The sequence below is a fragment of the Podarcis pityusensis genome (assembly GCF_964106645.2).
Source record: "Podarcis pityusensis genome assembly, chromosome: 9".
NCBI lineage: Eukaryota > Metazoa > Chordata > Lepidosauria > Squamata > Lacertidae > Podarcis > Podarcis pityusensis.
In genome coordinates, this window is record NC_138034.1 from 56,181,610 (window position 1) to 56,205,168 (window position 23,559).

At 44.3% G+C, this 23,559-nt stretch overlaps 1 protein-coding gene across 1 annotated transcript in view; it reads right to left on the reverse strand.

Moving 5' to 3' along the window:
* The window catches only part of BANK1 (B cell scaffold protein with ankyrin repeats 1), a 174,811-nt gene that overhangs the window by 7,354 nt on the left and 143,898 nt on the right, over positions 1–23,559 (reverse strand). Inside the window, exons 8-12 of the mRNA XM_081020292.1 lie at positions 20,721–20,829; positions 17,909–18,199; positions 14,463–14,726; positions 5,762–5,830; positions 2,021–2,199 (exon numbers count right to left, since the gene is read on the reverse strand). Coding sequence (XP_080876418.1) covers positions 2,021–2,199; positions 5,762–5,830; positions 14,463–14,726; positions 17,909–18,199; positions 20,721–20,829 — 912 coding nt within the window. The remainder of the gene's footprint in view (positions 1–2,020; positions 2,200–5,761; positions 5,831–14,462; positions 14,727–17,908; positions 18,200–20,720; positions 20,830–23,559) is intronic.

The following is a 23,559-nucleotide window of genomic DNA, read 5'->3' on the forward strand; positions in this document are numbered from 1 at the left end:
CACCCACTCCCTCAAGAGGCAATAATTGCCATCCATATGGGCAGCTACCTTGAATTTCATGGCCAAAATAAGAAAGAAGTATTTGTAACCACCCAAGAACAATGAGTTATTAGGAAGAACCTGTTCAGCTTTGTTCTGTCAACTTTAGTTTTGCTGCCCAATCACTCCAGTTGTCTCAGAGAAGGACAAGTCAAGTCTTCTCATAATGGTTTGGATGTCATGCTAAACCATGGCTTGAATTTGGCTTGTTTCCAACCAGAGTTAACATTCACCATAGTTTGTCTGTTTGGACAATGATGGAAAATGAATTGCAACTATGTGAAGTCTCAGTGTTTTCAGAGCTCCTTAAATCTAGCTAATCTCTATGAACACTCAAATGCAAATGGTGAGGTGGACTCCAGAAAGAAACTTCTGCAATATTACATATATTACAAATAAACTAAGAGAGTCAATGCAGGTGGTGCAGCAGTTGTGGCCAAACCCACACCCATACTCATTAAGAACATTGCAAAATCCCACATATAAATCCAATCCTGATGTTGCTCTTTTGGTCTAATAAACTATGCTTTAACAGATGGGGAATGAGCCCTGTGACCATGTACTCTTGTCCCTCTCCTCCCTTTCATCTTTTAAGGGCCTAGTTTTAGTGAAAATATGTTTGTTCCTTAAACCAACTTTCACATAACATTCAAACAAGGACATGGTAAACCTTGGAGACTTATTTGAGGGATTTTTCGTTTGCTTCCTGTTTGGCATTACCATCACTTGTATAATCACTCTGAAAATCAGCCCCAATATATTCTCCTAATATACACACTTTTGCAAACAATTTTCCATAGTGTCATGCATTTTTTAGGATATTTGCACCAATGTATGCATTTTATGCAACATTTTGCATGGTAGACGTATTTTTGTACACATTACTGGGTTGCAGAATGACACTGCAAAATTTGGATAACTGCAAAATTTGAAGGATGGTTGAATTTCTGCCTGCACATTGTATGGAAAGTGTGAATTTGCTAGATTTGCCTTTGAATGTGAATTGACTCAAATTTCTCCTCCACCCCTAACTATGAGAAACCCATGTGGATGTGGTCATTAAAAATGCATGCATGTCATGAAAGTCCTAAGATTTGATTTGTATCCTGGCTATATGTAGAACTATTCACAAGAGTGGGGCAGGTCAGTGGCAGAATTGTCTGCTTTGCCTGCAGGTGATCTCACGTTCAGTTCATGGCATCTCCAGTAAAACAGATCAGGTGGCAAGGGATGGAAAGGCCTCTGCCTGTCAGGTTTTGGGGAAGCGGCTTCCTCCCTCCCTTTGGCCGTGGATAAGCAGAACAAAGTGAAGAGAGTCTCTTACCATTTAAAGATATTTTAGTTATCACAGCGAAAGAACAAAGAGTCCATTCTCAAAGTAAAGGTGCTCCCAATTAAGGTTTCCACCTACTTCCCCCCTCGTCCCTTCCTTGTCTTGCAACCTGATCTCACAACCACTATGCCTTCTATGTAGCTACCTTATCTAATCTCTTTGACCTTGGACTGAGCGGCTGGACACATTCCAGTGAACCAGAGTCTGTTAACTCTCTTCTTCTCAGTTCTTATTCTCCTAGCTGTTCCCCACTCAACTCTGCCCAGCTCTGCAAACTCTGCAAACCACTGCTCCAAATCTATACTGCTCCACTGCTCCTGGGCAGCTTCAGGATCCTGGTCAGGGGGAGGGGGAGGCTCCCACCATTCCTCATCAGAGCAGCACTCCTCAGCCTGGTCTCTGACACTGCCTGAGATCCTGGAGGGATGCTGACAGCCAGAGAAGATAATACTGGACCTCATGGACCAAGCGACTGGCTTGGCACAAGGAAGCTCCCTATGTGTCTAACACTGGTACACCCAACTCAGGTTTGAAAACACACAACACAGGAGAAGAAGAAAAATGTGAAACCCACTAAAAGAGCAGAGATATCTTGATGAACATAGCAGCTAGCTTGTAAGCACCACACAAAATACACAAGGCTTCTACCTGCTGGGTCGCTTCTAATCCACTTCTGTGATTCTGCCATTCTTTAAATTTCTCCAGAGCTTCATCCACAGAAAGTATCCCCTTCTTCACCTGCTCCTGCAATAGGATGAGCTCTTCTTGCCTCAATGGGATGCTTGGCTTGACGGTACTGTATGTGGTCCTGTCACCTTGAGCTTTATCTTCAGGGAGCAAATGCAAACATTCAGGACAGAAGCAAAAAACCCTTTTTGAGCTGCATATATGATAGAAATCTAGATTTCTGAAGTAGAGAAAATGGACAGCCTAAGTGCAATTACTAGATACCTTTTCAGTGTGGTGTAGTGGTAAAATGATATAATGGTTACCAAATCAGACTAGGGGTGGGGAGACACAGTTTAGTTGCCTAGGCTAATTTCACTATATTTCAGCCACACAGGGTTGTTGAGAGGATGCAAATGGAAGGGGGTAACCCACCTTTAGCCCCCTGGAAGAAAGGCAAGATATAAAGGAAATAAATACATAAATCCAAACGGTAAAGGTCTCAATGATGGGGGGAAGATGTTGCTTCACCCTGACTCCTTAGAGACACCAGAACATTTAGCTTATTTTCCTTTGTCGGCTTTTGTATTATCAGAGCTTTGCCACAACTCCCATTAAGACAGGGATAGGGAACCTGTAATTTTCCAGATGATAGTGGACTCCAGCTCCCATTAGCCCCAGCATGGTCAATGGTGAGGAATGATGGAAGTTGCTGACATACAAAATTTGGATAACTGCATATCTCCCATCCCTGTACCAAGAGATGAGTAACAGGTAGACCTTTCCCTAGGACCTTGTGTGGTGTAGTGGTTAAGAGCGGTAGTCTCGTAATCTGGGGAACCGGGTTCGTGTCTCTGCTCCTCCACATGCAGCTGCTGGGTGACCTTGGGCTAGTCACACTTCTTTGAAGTCTCTCAGCCCCACTCACCTCACAGAGTGTTTGTTGTGGCAGGAAGGGAAAGGAGAATGTCAGCCGCTTTGAGACTCCTTCGGGTAGTGATAAAGCGGGATATCAAATCCAAACTCTTCTTCTCTTCTTCTCCCCTACCTGCTAGGTCAGATTTGAATCTGGATCCCAACTGGAATATCAATAACTTTTAAGCTCCAGGATTAAATTCTATGTTGATAAATGAGACGAGTGCTGCCAGGGATTCCAATATCTAGCTGCGATGAGGGTTTCATCCTGGTACACAAAGCATTCACATTCATGGCCATTTGCCTGATTAATTCTCTGTTGAATTTAGTTGTCGTTGGAGTTCCCTTTGTGAGACAGCACTGTACCATTAACTAATTATGAAACTCAAGAAAGGAATCACTGACACATTACATTAAGGCCAGGCACTTTGGTTCATAAGCAAAGACAGGAAATCTAGCACTACCAAGATAGCTTTCCACAGCAACCAGTGTGCACACCACACTTTCCTGAAGACAAACTCTGTGTCATACTGAATTATCTCTATACTAGAGCTGTACACCATTGTTGTTGTTGTTTAGTCGTTTAGTCGTGTCCAACTCTTTGTGACCCCATGGACCAGAGCAAGCCAGGCACTCCTGTCTTCCACTGCCTCTCGCAGTTTGGTCAAACTCATGCTGGTAGCTTCGAGAACACTGTCCTATGCAATATTTTTCTTTACAGCATTGGACTGTATACAGCTTAAAGCAGCTCGACATCCTCTTGAGTCGGTGCTGGGAAGGTAAAATAGGTTGGCCAGGAAGCTCACTTGCATTACAGTTGCCTGGCCTTCACTGTATTCCGCATGGATGAAGATCAGACATTCAGTTTGCAATCATATGCACGCTTACCGAGGTGTAAGCTGCATTGCACACAGTGGAACTTACTTTGGAGGAAAAATATATGGGGTTGTGCTGCCTGGCAACTGAAGGATGATGCGCCAAAACTCCCCATGGAAGTGACCTCGAAACACGTCAGAAGTGCTGGTTCAATTAATAGCACGATGGCCAATTAATGATTAGATAGGAACCCTGTAGTAGTAAGCTGGTGATGATGAGCTCTGACTAATTTTCTGTAGAATAACATGGTACCTCCTCCGTCATGTTAATGCTTCCTTCTTGTGTGAGGGCTCTTTTGTGGTCCCTCAACCAACAATATATGGATCCTCATTTTATTGTCTTGTACCAATGAAAAGCTTTAAAAGATCAACATTCTGATTTGCAGTTTTTATTGTACCCGGTGGGCTACATGTAGCATGGTAGCATGGAGAATCTGGCCAGCCTATTAAAAATGCATTTATTTCAGCAGGTGATTGATGCATAGAAATTATTTGAACTTGTAGAGCAGTAACCTTGGACATTGGTGCACCAGCAGCGTCAATAATACCGATATTTAATCATCTCCTAGGAAAATGTTATAATGCCGCTTGAAGGTTACAGTAAACTCACTGCTCATAAAAATGGAACAAACAGTCAGGAATTCTCTTTTCATTGATTAAATGGCTATGAACACAGTGGTGTCTTAAACAGGGCACAAGATAATATGCTGACCGCCAACTCTACATATTTGCTCAAAAGAAAGTCCCAGTGGTCTGAACTGGAGGTTTCCCCTTGCTAATTGTGCATAGCTCTGTATCCTTAAATTGTTGTCATGTCCGCGAGTGGTGCTGTGGGTTAAACCACAGAGCCTAGGACTTGCCGATCAGAAGGTTGGCGGTTCGAATCCCCGCGACTGGGTGAGCTCCCGTTGCTTGGTCCCTGCTCCTGCCAACCTAGCAGTTTGAAAGCACGTCAAAAGTGAAGTAGATAAGTAGGTACCACTCCAGCGGAAAGGTAAACGGTGTTTCCGTGCGCTGCTCTGGTTCGCCAGAAGCGGCTTAGTCATGCTGGCCACATGACCCGGAAGCTGTATGCCGGCTCCCTCGGCCAATAAAGCGAGATGAGCGCCGCAACCCCAGAGTCGGTCCCGACTGGACCTAACAGTCAGGGGTCCCTTTACCTTTACCCAGTAAAGGAAGTTACAAAAACCAAACTGCAACCACTTGGAAACTTCTGATTCTCTGAGTTAGAACTTAAGACCTGAGCTTGGTGGTCAGTAGAGTTGCACAGCACAGCTCCTGACTGAGAACTATACCACTGGAAGTGGGAGGCTCCCTTTTCTAATGCCTTGCAAGTAGAAAAGTAGTAGATCAAGCATAGCTTTCTTTCCAACAGTGTTATTTCTGGTGGGGAGCACTAAAACAAGTCCTGAAATGGGATGTTCCAAGGAAAAGGAGGAGGCGGGACTGAGCCAGTTTGGGATCTGCTGGATCCTGCACCAGTCTTGCTGTCATCAGATGATGGTGTCAGGCCTGATCTGGACCTGATCTCTGTACCAGTTATTCTGCCCTTCCCTTCAACTGCTCCTCCTCTGAGTGGCTGGGCTCTGGCTATGGCATTGGTCCTGTCCCTCGAGAAAGCTCTGCTGGCTGGTTGGATTGTGCCCTAAGTCTCAATCTAGCTCTGTAACTGTCACATTTGCCTTGTGATTGCTACCATTGGCAGCACAGCCTGGCAAAGAACAGTAAGAAATGAGAAAAGACTGTAGAAGAATAGATGCATTTAACATCCAGTCCTAGACTGACAATGTAAACTTACCCTGCCACAAGTTGCATCAGAGAACCAGCAAATGGGAGTTTTTGCAGATTGTTGCATTGGGTTATTATACTGCCATGAACAGCCTCTCTGGACCATATATATATATGGATATATAAATCAACAAAATCATCATACCTGGTTTTCTGGCAGCACACAGCAACTTCTCATTACCAGCATGAGTTCTGGTTGCCTTCTGCTGAAAAACTACACGAAAAGGAAATTAGGAAATGAAAGATGGCAGCAGAATAAGTATGGTGATTACTTTTCAGAACTCCAGTGCCTCACAAGAGCATCCAAGGACCTTGAAAACAGATTATAAGGAAATAGCATGAGCTCTCACAGCGTCGATGGGCATTATTTTGGAATACTTCTGGGCAGAGGCAAATTCAGAAGTGCAGTATCTCTTCATGATGCTCACAGCCATGCCTCCTTACAGCCGCACCCCCTCAAAGTCACACCCCTACTAAGATTATACAAGCGTCTTAGATTATACAATAATCTTATAATCATTCAATAATAAAAATAATTAGGGATGCAATGTAATGCAGATCTCTCTGTGTTGCCTTTCAGATAGATCTACTATTTTCTGTGTGAATGATTTGGAGTGTATCAATATCTTTTTTTCAGAGCAGCTTAAGTCGCCTCTTCCTTGAAGTTCCTTTGTCCATAACAAAACTTGCACACCATTCTCTTCAGACTGAAGCACCTCCCTTCAGCCTTGCCCTCCCCTTCCTGGTCCAGCTCTCCGCTGCCCCAGACCACACTTGACCACACATGGTAGGAAGCTTGGTTGTGCCAACAAATAGAGAGGACATATCCTTCAATCTGCTGATTTATCTCAATTTCTCATTTCTCAAATCTGAAGTTCAGTTCTCCACATTTTCTCAACAGGATGTGATTTTTTTTACACATAGAAGTCCTCATGATAATCCATCAGCATTCCAGCAGGAATGTTTCCCACAAGACACCCATTTTTTGTATGCAGTGGTTTAGTGGTTAGCGTGCTGGACTAAGACCTGGGCTCAAACTCCCACTGGGTGACCTTGGTCCAGTTGCTGTCTCTCTCGGCCTAAACGACTTCACAGGGCTGTTGTGAGGATAAAATGGGAAGAGGGGGAATTGTAGACATTTCTTGAGTGAGGTAGAAATGTAATAATAAACAAAAAATAAAAATAAACATGCACATCTTTGCAAGTTGTCAGGCACTGGGCAGAAGAGGAATGGTAGAGGGAAATAATGGGAGAGGAGGGAGAGGAAGCACCAGGAGGGTGACAGCTGACGGACACAGTGTCTTTAGAAAGCATTCCAGAACTCCCCTCTCCCAGAACACGGCAAGCCTTGAAAGTAGGAGAGCAAAGAGCTCAGAAGCAGAGGGCCCTCAGCGCCACCTGTAGGGGAGATGAAGACAATGACCAAAGAGGAAGTGGGAGGAAAGGGGGGGTGAAGAGTCACTCAGGACAGCGCCACTATCCCAAGAGGCTGTGTTCCAAGCCTCTCTCTGTAAATATTGGAAAAAAAGCAGATGGTAAGAACTTGTCTTGTATGTTCCTGGCAACTGGCCGTGGGAGTTGCTTACTGCCACCTGACACAAGAATTCTCCCCCAATATAATATATATTGTGTGTTATTTTCATCAATATATACATTTGTATGCATACTCTACCCCAGGGGTCAGCAAACTTTTTCAGCAGGGGGCAGGTCCATTGTCCCTCAGACCTTGTGGGGGGCCAGACTATATTTTGAAAAGAAAAACAAATGAACAAATTCCTATGCCCCACAAATAACCCAGAGATGCATTTTAAACAAAAGCACACATTCTACTCTTGTAAAAACACACAGATTCCCATACCATCCATGGGCCGGATTTAGAAGGTGATTGGGCCGGATCCGGCCCCCGAGCCTTAGTTTGCCTACCCATGGTCTACCCTAATATACACATTTTTCTATTCGTTGTTTGGTTGGAGAAGTGTGTTGCAATTTTGGTGGGAAATTTTGCTTATGCTCAGGGGGCAAGGCAGGGCAGCAATGAGGTTAAGGTGAACCAATGGGAGTGCCAGGCTGTCTCCACCGATGTGTCCGCATTGCCCGGACCATATTGCTGTGCTGCCCGCATCAACCCAGTATGTGGCACAGCCACTACTGCCAGGTCACAGGCTCCACAGTACCACCCCACTAATATGGCCGCTCCTGCAATGCCATCATGTTTCACGCCAGTCTAGTGTCAACTGCTGGCAGCAAAGGGGTCAGGGTTTGAAGAGAATTCTATCCTACCCAATGGATGTTAAGTCATGGGCAGGCCAAATGTTAATGGCCAAGGGCAGGAAAATGAAGAGTGTGTCCTCTAACAAATTACTCGAAGAGAAAATAAATTGGGTCCAGGACAGGGATACATTCAACAATGTCCCTGATTAGGAAGTACTTTAACTGATAGGCCTGGGTATTTCTGCTGAGTTTTGCAATGCCACAGCAATGAAATAAATGGAATTACTTCTCCAGCTGTTCAAAGTCAAATTGCTAGAACCACTTTACATTCAGCGTCTTGCTGAAAATCATTTTCAGCTGGCAACAAACACTCTGAGTGGGCGAGGTAAGAGAAAATAAATTATTCACTTTTTTTGGACGGAATTAGGAAAACATGCAACTAAACTGCAACACAGCAGGCACACGGGCATGCTATGATTTGAGGAGAAAACAGTGAAGAAACATGTCGACATTTCTCACAACACTTAACAAGCCAAGGCACCCGATTTTGGCAATGATAAACTGGAGCACATCCAGTGGATGGACAGCATATTGAAGGTCTGGAAACTTAAGTCCTATGAGGAATAGGTGAAAGAGCTGGGTATGTTTCATCTGGAGAAGAGATGATTAAGGGAAGGATTGCCCCATAGAAGATGGAGGAGACTTGTTCTCTCTCTGTGAGATCTTGTGGGCTCTGTGATATTCTGCAAGAATTCAATGAGTTCTTGTGAGATTTCAGCAAGATCTTGCCAGAAGCTGCTGATACTTCACCAGGGGCTGAAGTGGTGGGATGAGTGAGGTGCCCCCAAGAGTGCCACCGCTTGAGCTTCCACTGCCCAAGGTGGCTGTTTCACCCTGTCTCATGGGCAAGCGGACCCTGCTCTTGCTCCACAGAGGACCTATTGGTGGAAATTGCAGTAAAGCTGTTTGGCAGTGGAACATACTGCCCAAGAGCTGAGGATCTTTCATCCACTGGAGATACTTAAGTGGCTGATGGATGACCATCTGTTAGGGGGTGCAGTTTTATCTTGGGCTGTACATTTTTTATTGATAAGGGGTTTGGACTAGATGAACCATAGAATCATAGATTTGTACAGCTGGACGTTACACCTGGTCATCTAGTACAACCCTCTGCAATGCAGGAATCTCAGTTAAAGCATCCATGACAGATGCTTAAATCTCTGCTTAAAAACCTCCAATGAGTCCACCACCTTCCAAAGTAGTTTGTTCCACTGCCAAACAGCTCTTACTGTCAGAAAGTTCTTCATGATGTTTAGTCAGAATCTCATTTCTTGTAACTGGAAGCCATTGGTTTAGGTCCTACCCAAGTTTGCTCCATCTTCCATGTGACAAGCTGTTAGATATTTGAAGATTTCTATCACATCTCCCCTCAGTCTTCTCTTTTCTGGGACAAAGATACCCAACTCCCTCAACTCTAAGGCTTGGTTTCCAGACCCTTAATCATCTTGGTTGTCCTCCTTTGTACACATTCCAGCTTGTCAATATCCTCCTTTAACTGGGGTGGCTAGAACTGGACACAGTACTCAAGGTGTGCTCTGACTAAGGCAGAATAGTAAAGGTAAAGGGACCCCTGACCATTAGGTCCAGTCTTGACCAACTCTGGGGTTGCAGAGCTCATCTCGCTTTATTGGCCAAGAGAGCCGAATAGAGTGGTACTATTACTTCCCTTGAACTGTTGATGCAACCTAGAATAGAATTCACTTTTTTTTTTGCTGCTGCATCACACTGTTGACTCATGTTGAGCTTGTGGTCTACTAAGACCTTGAGATCACATGTACTTCTTGCAAGCAAGGGATTGTATAGAACTGGTTCTTCCTGCCTCTATTGAAATTCATTTTGTAGTTTCAGCCCAGTTCTCCATTCTGTTAAGGTCATACTGGATCCCAGGGCCTTGGACAAAACCCTGTGACACCCCACTTCTCACTTTTTTCCCCAGGATGGCATGAACAACCAGCTACAAATCCACTTAACTGCTTTGTATGGAGAAGAACCTGGGTTTAATCCCCAGCATCTCCAGGTAGGATTTGGAGAGACCCATGCTTGAAAGCCTGGAGTGTCACTGCCAATCCGCGTGGACAACCCTGCACTAGATGGACCAATGGTGTGGTTCAGTGTAAGGCAACTTCCTATGGCTGTGGAGGCAGGTGGGGGCAGTCATCTGCAGCTTTCCATTGACTCCAATGAAACTTTTGAAAATTTATGCCGTAATTTCAGGTAGAGCTGATCTTTGAGCAAGCACAAGTCCTGCTGGACTCAATCTGGTTCCCAGTACATAAGCACCTTATTGTATATTGATTCAGTGCAGAATTGCTTTGGGAATAACGCACTGATGAGATGGTTTCAGATGATATAGTGAACCAAAGCAAGAAAGAACTATAGAGACTACATTCAGAAAACATTAACTCTGGTGAATTCAGTTCCTTCTCTCTGATCTTATTTTCTAAGCTTTCACTATCTAATGTAGGATGTTGAGGCAGCAAAAAACTGATTTGCTCCATTGGAAGCACCACCTGTTATGACAAAAGCCCTCAAATATCATTGATGACATTATACAAGTCTTGTTGACTTGAACGAAACACTCGATGTGAATGAAACAACATTAAGGGAAATTGTGCTTTGAATGAGAATGTGCTTGCTATCAGACCGTCAAAATAAAACTGCAGTTCTAGCAAGAACTCAGGCTGGTGGGTGGAAGGTTAAGAGATGTGCCCCTGAAACACATTGCATCCCAACAAATAAAGCTGAATGCCAATGAACAGGCCAGTGAAGGCAGACTCAGAGACTGGGTTAAGTTGTTCAATCTGCTTCTTTTTGCTGCTTATTTTAATGCTACAGAAACGCTAGCAACATGGTTCCATTTACTATGAAGGTACCATTGCTGCACAATGTAGCCCTCCCTTTACCCCCAGTTGGACTGGTGAGGGGTCCCTCTGAGCCACTGGGGACCATCCGTCACTGCTGGGTTGGGGCAAGAGATGACCCCAGGCTTGCATATAAGCCTGTATTGGCCACTTATGTTTTCCCTTCATTACCTAAAAGCAGCTAAGGTGTGATGTCTTGGAGTGATTTGCTAACGGAATTGTCATGGTGGCAGGAGAAGAGTTAGCCCCTCCCATGGCTGCTTTTGTTGATGGGGGATGCATTCACACATATTCAATGTAGTGCCTAGTTTTGCTTTGAGGCTGCATTTTTTTGTACAGTTACTTGAGAATAAGCCCTGTTTCTATTATTATTATTATTATTATTATTATTATTATTATTATTATTATTATACCACCCTATACCCTGGGGTCTCAGGGCAGTTCACAGAATAATATCAAAATATAAAACCACAAAATACATAATCAGAATAAAAAACAACCTAATAACCCCCCACATTTTAAAAGGGCATTGGATGTCAATCAAATCAACCAAAGGCCTTGTTAAAAAGGAATGTTTTTGCCTGGCGCCTAAAGGTGTATAATGAAGGCGCCAGGTGAACTTCCCTGGGGAGAGCATTCCCCAGACGGGGAGTCACTGCAGAGAAGGCCTGTTCTTCTGTTGCCACCCTCCGGACCTCTTGAGGAGGAGGCACATGAAGAAGGGCCTCAGAAGATGATCTCAGGGTCTGGGTAGGTTCATATGAAAAGAGGCAGTCCTTGAGGTATTGCGGTCCTGAGCCGTTTAAGTCTTTATAGGTCAAAACTTTGAATTGGGCCTGGAAACTAATCTGCAGCCAGTGCAGTTGGACCAGGATCGGTGTAATATGCTCAAACCGTCTTGCTCCAGTGAGGAACCTGGCCTCTGAATTCTGCACCAGCTAAAGTTTCTGAACCATCTTCAGAGGCAGCCCTACATATAACGCATTGCAGTAATTTAACCTTGAGGTTATCAAAGCATAGACAACAGTAGTTAGGCTATCCCTGTCCAGACAGGGGCGTAGCTGGGCCACCAGCCAATGCTGATGGAAGGCACTCCAGGCCACTGAGGCCACCTGAGCCTCAAGCAACAGCAAAGGATCAAGGAGTGCCCCCAAGCTATGAACCTGCTCCTTCAGAGAAAGTGTAACCCCATCTAAAGCAGGCAATCTCCCACCCATCCGGTCTAGGAAACCACCCACTAACCCACCCTCAGTCGTATCTGGATTGAGTTTCAGTTTGTTGGCTCTCATCCAGTCAATTACTGAGGCAAGACACTGGTCCAGCACTTCCACTGCCTCGCCTGCAGATGTAAAGGAGAAATAGAGCTGAGTGTCATCAGCATACTGCTGACAACATACTCCAAACCTCCGGATAACCCCACCCAGCAGTTTCATGTAGATGTTAAACAACGTAGGGGGTAGGATTGAGCCCTGTGTAACCCCACACTGAAGGTTCCACGGGGCTGAAAAGCAAGTAACACCCTCTGGGAGTGGCCATCCAAGTAGGACTGGAACCACTGCAAAGCGGTGCCACCCACTCCTAGTTTGGAGAGTTGCTCTAGAAGGATACCATGGTCGATGGTATCGAAAGCCACTGAGAAGTGATTGGATTTGGATTTGATATCCCGCTTTATCACTACCCGAAGGAGTCTCAAAGCGGCTAACATTCTCCTTTCCCTTCCTCCCCCACAACAAACACTCTGTGAGGTGAGTGGGGCTGGGAGACTTCAAAGAAGCGTGACTAGCCCAAGGTCACCCAGCAGCTGCATGTGGAGGAGCGGAGACGCGAACCCGGTTCACCAGATTACGAGTCTACCGCTCTTAACCACTACACCACACTGGAGAAGTCGAGAAGAATTAACAGGGACATGTTTCCCTTGTCTCTCTCTTGACAGAGGTCATCATACATAGTAGAACTTCCTTCTGAAAAAGCATGCACAGGTTTGCAGTGCACATCCCATGGAAAGCAACAAGACTTTACCGTAAAGTATGTTTACTACTGGAATGTGTTTGTGTGGCAAATCAAAGAGGGGCAGGGAATTACAACAGTGCTAAGCAGGCTTCTTCCTTGGCAGTCTTTTCCAGGGATGCCAATGAGTCAGCAGGCACAGAGACTGAAGTATCCCCCTTAGGCCTGAGGCAATTCTCTAAGGTCAGAGCTGAACTACATGGCAGATCACTGTAAGCAAAACTGCACCTGTCTCTGTGGTTAAGCTGTGCTAACTTCAGTCTCCAGGGCGGATGAGCCTGTGCCTTTAATGAGCACAAACCTTTTGCTATGTGCTATGAAACAAAATGCTCTCATGCATTTATTTAACAGTTATTCTGACATTGTGTAATTGGAAGCATATTGAAATAACCTGGTGAGGAATATTAAGAAGCCAAGGAACAGGAAGGAAGCGCGTCGAGAGTGCACGCCATCTGGACATAAAGCCATTTGGCACAATGGCGTGGCTTCGTCTTGATGAAATTTTCCTATGTTACTGAATATTTATCTGAGTATAGATGGTGCAGTGATTGAGGGCAGGGGGAGGTGTGTACGTAGTAAGAAATAGATCCCACTCTTTCCTGAAGGGGACAACATGTTTTGCAATGTGCACCTGATATTATTGCAAATTGAACTAAACATTGGTGGGGAAACATTTCCCTGCTTTAACCATTTTCGTATGTGTAGCCTTGCTGGTTGGGGATGATGGGAATTATAATCCCAAACACCAAGACGACACCAGGCTGAGAAAGCTTGATCTCATCTTACTCCATTTCCTGAACTGAGACATTTAGTCTTCAACTGTTCATTGCCTTTTGCTAGCTAATTACGCATAAATGACAGCCTTGAGATAACTACCACCCCCAGATTCACCGCCAAACTCCTCGTTAAATGAGAATCTGTTTACAGATCATCCGCTGATGTTTTCAGTGCAAAAAAAGGGGAAAAAAAGCTTTCTCCCAAAGGCCTTGTGAAGTGTAGTTCCTTAAGTGAGCTAGGAATATCCAGTTAGTGATTCTTAACATGGTCTATATGGTGCCTCTGGCACCAAATCATGACAGTTAAACTGGTATAAAACTGATGTAAGTACCTTAGAAATTCTCAGGGGTCTTTAAAAATAAAATAAAATTAAGAAACATTATTCAACTTGCTTGTTTCCAGTCTGCACTGATGCTTTCTCTTTTCCTGTTCCTCAAGGATTTGCCACTGCAGCAAATCAGTGCTGTTGTGTTACGTTGCAAACCTCCCTGTGATCTTTGGATGAAGGACAGTATGTAAATTTAATAAATAATAATAATAATAACGCCTGGATTCTAGCATTGGGTACTCTACGTTATGGGTGGACTCCTGATAGGCACTTAATGGAGCCTGTGGCTGGTCTGAATAGAGTTTAAAAAGCAGAGTTAACCAAAAATGCTTTGGTGCCTGAATCTTACTTCATCACTGGCAACAAGAGAATATCCTGAGCAGGCGTTAAGGGACACATAGCTCTGCCTTCCAACCCATACTAACTCTTTATCCACTAACAAAACCATAATATTTAAGGTTTTTATGTGTTGTGTTTTTCTGCAAAGAGCTGAACATGAATGTACAAAGAATGTTAGACTGAGATTATTCTGTATATTTACAACAGATATTCGCTGGGCATTAATGGAACTTTATGAAAAGTGAATGGCAAACAAAAGTTACCTTGTGCTATGTAAGGAGTGCTCTCCTCTTTTGTAGGTGCAAACAAAGGACGAGGTGTGGGCGCTGGTGGCCGGTTCATAATAAAGGACCTGCCACCTTTTCTTCGCTCTTTGTTGTCATTGTCAAAAATGACATCGTACACACCATCATCCACAAGAGCAGAGCTGTATGGATCTTCCTCTTCTGATTTCTCAGATTCACCTTCTTCTTTCTCCTCCTCGTGTATCTCATCGGTTTTCTTTTGTTCTTTCTCTGCTTCCCATTCTACAAAACACGCACAACAGCAACATCATTATCCAGGCTCCTGGGTTTCCAGGGTGAATGAAAACACCACCATATGCCTGTTAAAATAAGCCTTAGTAAAAATCTTTGCACGTTGCATACAAAGACCACGTATACCTCTATAAATTGGACAGCTCAAAATCACATTTATTCCCTTAAGACCACAGTTGCCTGCCATTTCTATTAGAGGCAAAATGGTCTTTTAAAAACAATACAAATTCATCGGGATGAACTCTTGTAAACTGCTATATAAATGCTAAAAAAAAAATATTATGGGCTCCTTATAATTGTGTAATCTGGAGAGGTGTGTGTCTCGCTTTAAGCTCAAAAGAGTAGTGAGGATGTTAGACAGTGCGAAAAACACAGTCATTGCTGGGTACTTTAAGGACTTTTGGGAAACACAAATTTGCCTAAAAATTGCGTATGCTGTACTAATTTGTATGAACAGGGGCTTCTGGTTGAATTAAGATTCTGGGAGACTGAGTCTCACCAGGGCAGATATTTTGCACTGTTGACATAGAAATTCTGCAAAAACCATTCTCAGTAAGCCCAGATTCCTGCATTGCAGGTGTTTGGACTAGATGACCCTCGCAGTCCCTTCTAACTCTACAATTCTATGATTCTATGTACACGTGTTTGTGTGAAAGAAGCTCAAGGTGCCCATTCATACAGTTCAGCTACTGCATACACAGCAACACGGACAGTAAACCCATTGAATGCAGAAAAGACCTACATTCAGAGATATTTCCTCGCTGACTGTTAACGAAAGGCAAATTAAAACAAGTGTGGCATCCTGTGTTTCATATGAAGAAGAGACCCTTCCCAACTTGCCATTATTATTATTATTATTATTATTATTATTATTATTATTATTCCACTATGTTAGCATTCTGACCTCCCGGCTTCCACAGGGGGCACTCATGCCACTGGCAAACAAACCTTTCCCGGGAAGGATGGCAGCGGTGGGTTGACTCCAGGTTGCTCTGCAGCTATTCTCTTGCAGTACCTGCAGCAAATGACTCTCTAAAGAATGTGGATGGATGACTCATTACAGTTTCTCTTTGAAAAAGAAACGATCGCACCCCTCCCAAAGATGAAACCAACCTAATGCTTCACAGAAACACAGCGCAATTAAACTGAAAGATTCATACAGAAAGCGCTTCAGAGGGATTCAGCTTCATCCCCAGGATATTAACTGGCACTGCCTGGAGTTAGTGCGCACGTCTGCCTGCTTAGAGACACGTCCGTGATGCAATAGAATTATTCATGTGTGGCGTCGCCATGTGCCAGTTTGGCGGGCCGACGAGCCATTCCAAACCCTTTCCAATAAATCCTTTGATCCCTTCTCCCCTCCTCTGTCGGCTGCTCTTGTGGGAACAGTGGCACTTCAAGGGCACAAGCCACGCAAAAGGTGATTTGGCAAGAGAGCAGTATCTTTATCATGGGCGGCAGCACCCACCATATTTTATGGCAGTTAAAAAGACTCCAGACTATTTTGTCACAACACTTTGCGCATTTCTATGCTCCATTGTTATATTGGTTTATGTGAACCAGTTATACCTGTATCTATATCTATATCTAGATCCAATATTGATAGGGCTGGTTCAGGTGAGATTTTCTACAATAGCAGGGGTCAGCAAACTTTTTCAGCAGGGGGCCGGTCCACTGTCCCTCAGACCTTGTGGGGGGCTGGACTATATTTTGAGGGGGGAAATGAACGAATTCCTATGCCCCACAAATAACCCAGAGATGAGTTTTAAATAAAAGCACACATTCTGCTCATGCAAAAACACCAGGCAGGCCCCACAAATAACCCAGAGATGCATTTTAAATAAAAGGGCACATTCTATTCATGTAAAAACACGCTGATTCCCGGACCGTCCGCTGGCTGGATTTTGAAGGCGACTGGGCTGGATCCGGCCCCCCGGGCCTTAGTTTGCCTACCCATGTACAATAGCATTCAGAAACTTGGAGGCCACCATATATTGCAGAATTACAACACATGTTGCCCCTGACCATTGGCTATGGTGGATGGAGCTGATAGGGGATGAAGTCGAACAAGATCTGGCTCCCTGTTCCTGTTCTAAAATTACTCTGCTTTACACTGGGTGACCCCATTGACAGCATTGTGTAGATAGCCCAGTCAACACTGGCACAGGGACAAGGTTGGTGCCAGGCAGACCTCCCTATGGAGAGAATTTAATAAACAAGGAGCTACTACAGAGGAGGCCCCTGTGGGAGGGCATTAAATGTTTCACATGTGCAGACCTCACTTTTCACCATGTGTCTTGTTATGTACTGAGTTGAATAGGATCCAAAATGCAGCAGTCTGATTGGTTCTAGAACAATAGGATTCAGAAAGCAATAGTCTGATTGGTCCTAGAACAATAGGATTCAGAATGCAGCAGTCTGATTGGTCCTAGAACAATAGGATCCAGAATGCAGCAGTCTGATTGGTTCACAAGAGCCACCCAATTCAGCTCCAGGTGGAAGTGAATCCGCAACCTGATTGGCCTATAGGAGAATCCCGGAATTAGCCAATCATGTGGGGCCCATTGTGTAAATAATGTATATAAAGCAGACATTCTGGGGGAACTTCCATTCCTCCTCACCACTATGAGCTAAATAAAGAGCATGAAATCCACTCTCGACTCCAAGTATATTTCATGTCTCAATGCAGAAAAAATAAAATGTACAACATGCAAAATTTAAAATGAGTTTTAAACATCAGAGAGCAGAACACTGGTACAGCATTCACAGTGCAAAGGCTTCCTGAAATGAAACCACTTTAACCCGATGTCTGACCCTTAGCAGGAATGGTTTCTGCCTGGTTTCTAATGGGAGAGAATTCCATAGAGTCGTGCTCCGGTCAATGCAGGAATGCTACTGGTGCTCCCCCAGGCAAACTCAGTGATCAACTTGGGGCGTACTGGTGAAGGCAATCCTGGGCCAAAGTTGCTTTATACACGAGTGTAAGAACCTTGAACATGGCCCCAAAGCAGTTGGGAAGTTACTGCAGGCTTTTAATGCTGGTGCCATGTGCTCATGGTAGTCTGTTTCCATCCCCAGCAACAGGCAGCATAAAATGGCAGCACAGAAATATCTAGATTAATTAAATAAATACTGCAAATATTGAGGATTTGTTTGCTTTCATGACTCCGTACCTGGGGTCCAGTTGAAAACCTCATCTTGTCTTGCGGTGGTAACTGGGATTCGAGGCGGCAAAGGTGGCCTCTCAGGGTAGACCACATTTCTGCTTCTTCCTTTAGGAGCCTCCTCATCCTCCTCCTCCTCACTTGAGCATTGTGGATTTCCCCCTAATTTATTTTCTCCTCCTCCTCCTCCTGTTTTAGCCTCTCTTTCCTGTTCTTCTCCATCACCAACCATTCTTGAATCCTTCTGGATTTTCCAGCAGGCTCCAGGCTGTTCTCTTGGGTTTGGCCTGGCGGGTAATGCTGAGGAGGACATATTATCATTATTTCATTTTAAAATACAGTATGCCATCTGGAAACATTTCATATTTCACAGATTTCCACTGAAGCAACGGCAGCACTGCTTATAAAACTTTCATGAACTAATACAGTGGAAAAGCTGACACATGTATAACTCCAGTGAAAAAGCACCTAAAATATTTATTAAATGAATGGTGGAGGTTTTCATTAGATTTTGTAACTTTCCTGTGTAACATATTCATGCGTGTGATAATGCTAGGCTTTCTCCAAATGGTGGTGGAAACCCAGAACTGTGTCTGCTCCCCTTCATGCGCCCCCCCACTCCGAGCTCAAATTGCTCGATTATGAATGCAGCACAGCACATAGGAGTGAGTCGAGCAGGCTATAACTTATGCAGCTGTATGGGGTTATATATTTTTAATAGACTGTGACTCGCCAGCTTATCATTTGGCATTCTTTAACATGGAATAAATGTTGCCCTTAGGAGAAGAAATGTTAGAATTGCTGCAAAGATGGTCCTTTAATGGGTTTGTGAGGCCCTGGTGTCTCACTGAGCACACATATAAAGGATGAAGCCATCCAGGGTAGTGGGGAAGGCAAATGGCTTCCACATAGTTGGGTTTTTTTAGAGACAGTCTCTATTTTGGATGAAATGATGCCCCTCGTACATTCCATTTGCTTGCAGCTGCAGTTAACAATGTCTTTGCCCATTGATAGCTGAACTGCCGACATCTGAGGCTGGGATATGACCCAGCTACTTGGCACTGGCTTCATTTGAGAGGTCTGGCCGACTACCAACAGTGGCAAAACTAAGGGTCATTATAAAGATATAATAAAGTGGCTCCCCACCACCCATGAACCACTTGAAAATGGCTATGGGTCTTGGTAGACTTCTTAGTGATTTCACTGCCTGTTTGTAGCATAGATGCTGTATACTTTTAAAGTGCATTTTATTGCTGGGAGAGATCATCAGGGGGTTTGGGCTGGGCGTTCATCAATATGCGGATGATACCCAGCTCTACCTCTCTTTTAAATCAGAACCAGTCTTGTGTGAGTGTCTGGAGGCGGTTGGAGGATGGATGGCAGCTAACAGATTGAGGTTGAATCCTGACAAGACAGAAGTACTGTTCTTGGGGGACAGGGGGCAGGCTGGTGTGGAGGACTCCCTGGTCCTGAATGGGGTAACTGTGCCCCTGAAGGACAAGGGGCACAGCCTAGGAATCATTTTGGATTCACAGCTGTCCATGGAGGTGCAGGTCAATTCTGTGTCCAGGGCAGCTGTCTACCAGCTCCATCTGGTAAGCAGGCTGAGACCCTACCTGCCCGCAGACTGTCTCGTCAGAGTGGTGCATGCTCTAGTTATCTCCCGCTTGGACTATTGCAATGCATTCTACATGGGGCTACCTTTGAAGGTGACTCAGCAATTAATCCAGAATACGGCAGCTAGACTGGTGACTGGGAGTGGCTGCCGAGACCATATAACACCGGTCCTGAGAGATCTGCATTGGTTTCCAGTATGTTTCCAAGCACAATTCAAAGTGTCAGTGCTGACCTTTAAAACCCTAAATGGCCTCGGTCCTGTATACCTGAAGAAGTGTCTCCACCTCCATCGTTCAGCCCAGACGCTGAGGTCCAGCACTGAGGGCCTTCTGGCGGTTCCCTCACTGTGTGTGAGAAGTGAGGTTGCAGGGAACCAGGCAGAGGGCCTTCTTGGTAGTGGCACCTGCCCTGGGGAACACTCTCCCATCAGATGTTAAGGCAATAAGTAACTATCTTACTTTCAAAAGAATTCTGAAGGGACATCTGTTTAGGGAAGTTTTTCATGTTTAATGCTGTATTGCGTTTTAATATTCGGCTGGGAGCCACCCAGAGTGGCCAGGGAAACCCAGCCAGATGGGCGGGGTATAAATAATATATTATTATTATTATTATTATTATTATTATTATTATTATTATTATTCTTTTTACTTCTTATATTCTGTCTTACAGTATCACAAATCAAATTCCATCGAATTCAGATGGTAGGGGTTCTTCACAGACCACCCGAAGTGGATGACCCTTTGGGAACTCCTGGGGAGCTGGTTAGGACTGGCTGACAGGCACATGGACTTCCTGACAGCTGTTTTGACAATGCAGTGCAGTGAGGAACCTAGGTTAGTCCAACGGAGGGACTGGTACCAGCCTCCTTTTGCTACATAGCCAAAGGTGCTCCTTTCTAGACTCAGATAAGGAGCGATGGTCTTCAAGACGGCCACTGGAGTACCTGTGGAGTCCTGGTGCTTGTGTGCAGTTTAGCGCAAGGGATGCTAGTGGTAAAACACCAGGAATACCAGAGGATGGAGTGTGCTCAAGGGGAGAAGAAAATGGTTAATGGCAAAAAGCTAATGTGCTTTAAATTAAATAAGGTAGAAGCTGCTCACAAAACTGTAGCTCTTCCCTGTGGATGTACGCATTAGGACATATAAATTTATATTGTCACTGTGGAGAAGAAGCAGTGTTGGAGATCTCTATACCAGAAACGTACAAAGTCCATTGCAGAGAGATTCTGAGCTCATCATCACCATGTAAGTATCATCTACTGTCTCGACTTCTTCCTCCTCCTGATTGTTGCTTTCCTTGCTGTCTTCTTTTATCTGGGAGGGAAAAGACCAAAGAGTGCTCAGTAGCAGGAGTGTCCATCAGGGTTTCAGTGCAGGCCAGAGAGCACAGTTCTGGAGCCATGCAGATATCCCATCTGGTCCCCTACTTTCTGCAGAACTGGTTTCCCTCTGAATGAGCTTTTCCTTAGCAACATCTGCTTCAACACAATCCAGTTCTGTAAAAAGCGTAACAGGAGACAAAGGAACACAGGGAGAAAACATAAAAGGTTGACCCCCTAATTGCAATAAGTTAAAGCTGACAACTTGTTGGCATGTTTGCACAGGAATTAATCAGCTCTTTTTGTGTGTGTGTTGGTTTGTTTTGCAAGCAACACTAAGCATAGACCACAGCAAAAATCCAAAGAGCTATTTTAGGAGTGCCCAAGCATACCTGGTGCAGCAGAACTTCTATTTGATAAGCATAAGCCCCAAGGTCCCTTTGGCTAGAGGAACTAATCTGGGAATAGGGAAGCTCAGGCATGTGGGTCAGTGTGGCTCTCCAGTCCTTTGTAACTGGTCCTTAGGACTCTCCCCAAGCCACAAACCCCTCTGCCCTTTGCTTTGTATCCCCTTTGGATGTTTTTTTGCCTGGCCAGAACATATCTATGAAATCTAATTCTAAATTCCCACTACCAATATACTAGAAGCTAACATATTGCTGAGGTTGGCCCTCACTTTACTCTGTTCTTTGACTCTCAGTCAAGGTACTTGATTTGATTGTCTTTGCCCTGTATCAGCATCCCTCTATTGTCAGAATCAATGTTGGCCCTGAGCCATTTGACATCACTCCCTTTCTGATTTTGGGGCCAGCGCTCATGTGATACAAAAACTCTGGATAGAAGATTTCTGACTGGATCTCATGATTTTTATTTTTTTAAGTGCCTTTCCCATTCACCACACCCCTTACAAATGGAAAAAAAGATGGCACCATATATATTTCCCAGGAGAGTGACTTTGGCCACTACCAAAAAGCTTTTATTGATGAGCCAAAGAGCAGAACCCCAGTAGCTGGTTGTATAGCATGTGCAATCTCATATGGATGCAAGATTCTTGATACTCAAAAGGTGTACACATTCTGAACAAAAAATAAAGTCTGCTTTCAGCAGCTGAATGATTTGACTGATACACTACACTTGTATACACATTTGTTTGTTTTGCATATTTTATTCTGTCTCTGCTAGTTGTGGGAGAGGAGAAGCAGTTATGCAGGCACAAAGGCAACCCCCTGCCCCCCCAAGGCAATCCCAATAAACCCCCTTTTTGGTTTTGTACATTTCACCTGTTTTTACAGCCATGAGGTCTAGGAACATGTCTCTGTTTCTGTGAAATCACCCTGCTGAAACACTACCCAATGGGGCAGAACCATGGTGGATAGGTAGGTAGCAAATTACTTTTTGTACTCACTTTGAATATTCTATCTGTTGGGGGTGCTAGTCCACTTGCCAGTGCACCGGCAAATTGCATTAGGTTGTATTCTACTTACAGCAGACCTACTGAAAATAATGGCTAACTTAGGTTTAAAAATTTCAATGGGTCCACACTCAGTATAACCTACTTGTGTACAACTCAATGCCTTTTTGTTTTGTTGTTCTCTGTTCCGACTCTGTGAGGGCTTACATTATATTTTATTTTTTCATTTTAACAAGGTAGTGCATCGTGTACTGCCTGGCATTTGCTTTTGAAAAAAGAGAAGACATTTTCAAGGCTGGAATTTAAGGAGCATATGTTGGAACTCCCTCCCTTATGGAAATTTGCCAAAAGCCTGAACATCTTTTAGACATGTTGTAAGATCTTTCTATTCAGGCTGGCCTTGGCTGTCAGGCTTTGATACCTGCTCAGCTTTTGAGCTGCTCCCCAGGATCATTTATATGAGCACAATTCTTTCCCAGGCCAGCAAAATACATGAGAGCAAAGGGATATCCACAGGATAACAATTCCCCTGTTTTTTCTCCCTCAGTACTACATCAGGCCATTATGGGAGTCAGAAAGCTGTGTGTGAGACTGCCAGGAGTCCCTCAGAAGTGGTTTGCTGTGTTGAGCAGAGCAGCTGCATTAGCTTCCTGACAGGTGGGTTGATGAGAGAAGGAGAGATGAGGTGGAGTGGTTGATGCAGTGTTGTCACACTGGTGGAGCTGATCCGTCCCTCCTGCCAGTGCATTTGCTGTGTGCCAGACTCCCCACTGCCATGTCTCTCACCCAGAGTGGTGCATGCTCTAGTTATCTCCCGCTTGGACTACTGCAATGCGCTCTACATGGGGCTACCTTTGAAGGTGACCCAGAAACTGCAATTAATCCAGAATGCGGCAGCTAGACTGGTGACTGGGAGCCGCCGCCGAGACTGTATAACAGCGGTCCTGAAAGATCTACATTGGCTCCCAGTACATTTCCAAGCACAATTCAAAGTGTTGGTGTTGTCCTTTAAAGCTCTAAACAGCCTCGGCCCAGTATACCTGAAGAAGCATTTCTACCCCCATTGTTCAGCCCGGACACTGAGGTCCAGCTCTGAGGGCCTTCTGTTTTTTTTTTTTTATAAGATATTTATTAAAGTTTCAAAAATAAAAAAAAGAGTTACAATAGTAATAATAAGAAAGAATAAAAAAAGAAAGAAGAAAATACAAAATACAAAAAAGTAAAAACAAGTAGCACAAGAGAAGCCCATTGTTACAGTACCTAACTCGTATCCGACTCTGAGGATTCCAGTTTAGATGTCCTAGCACAGAGGTA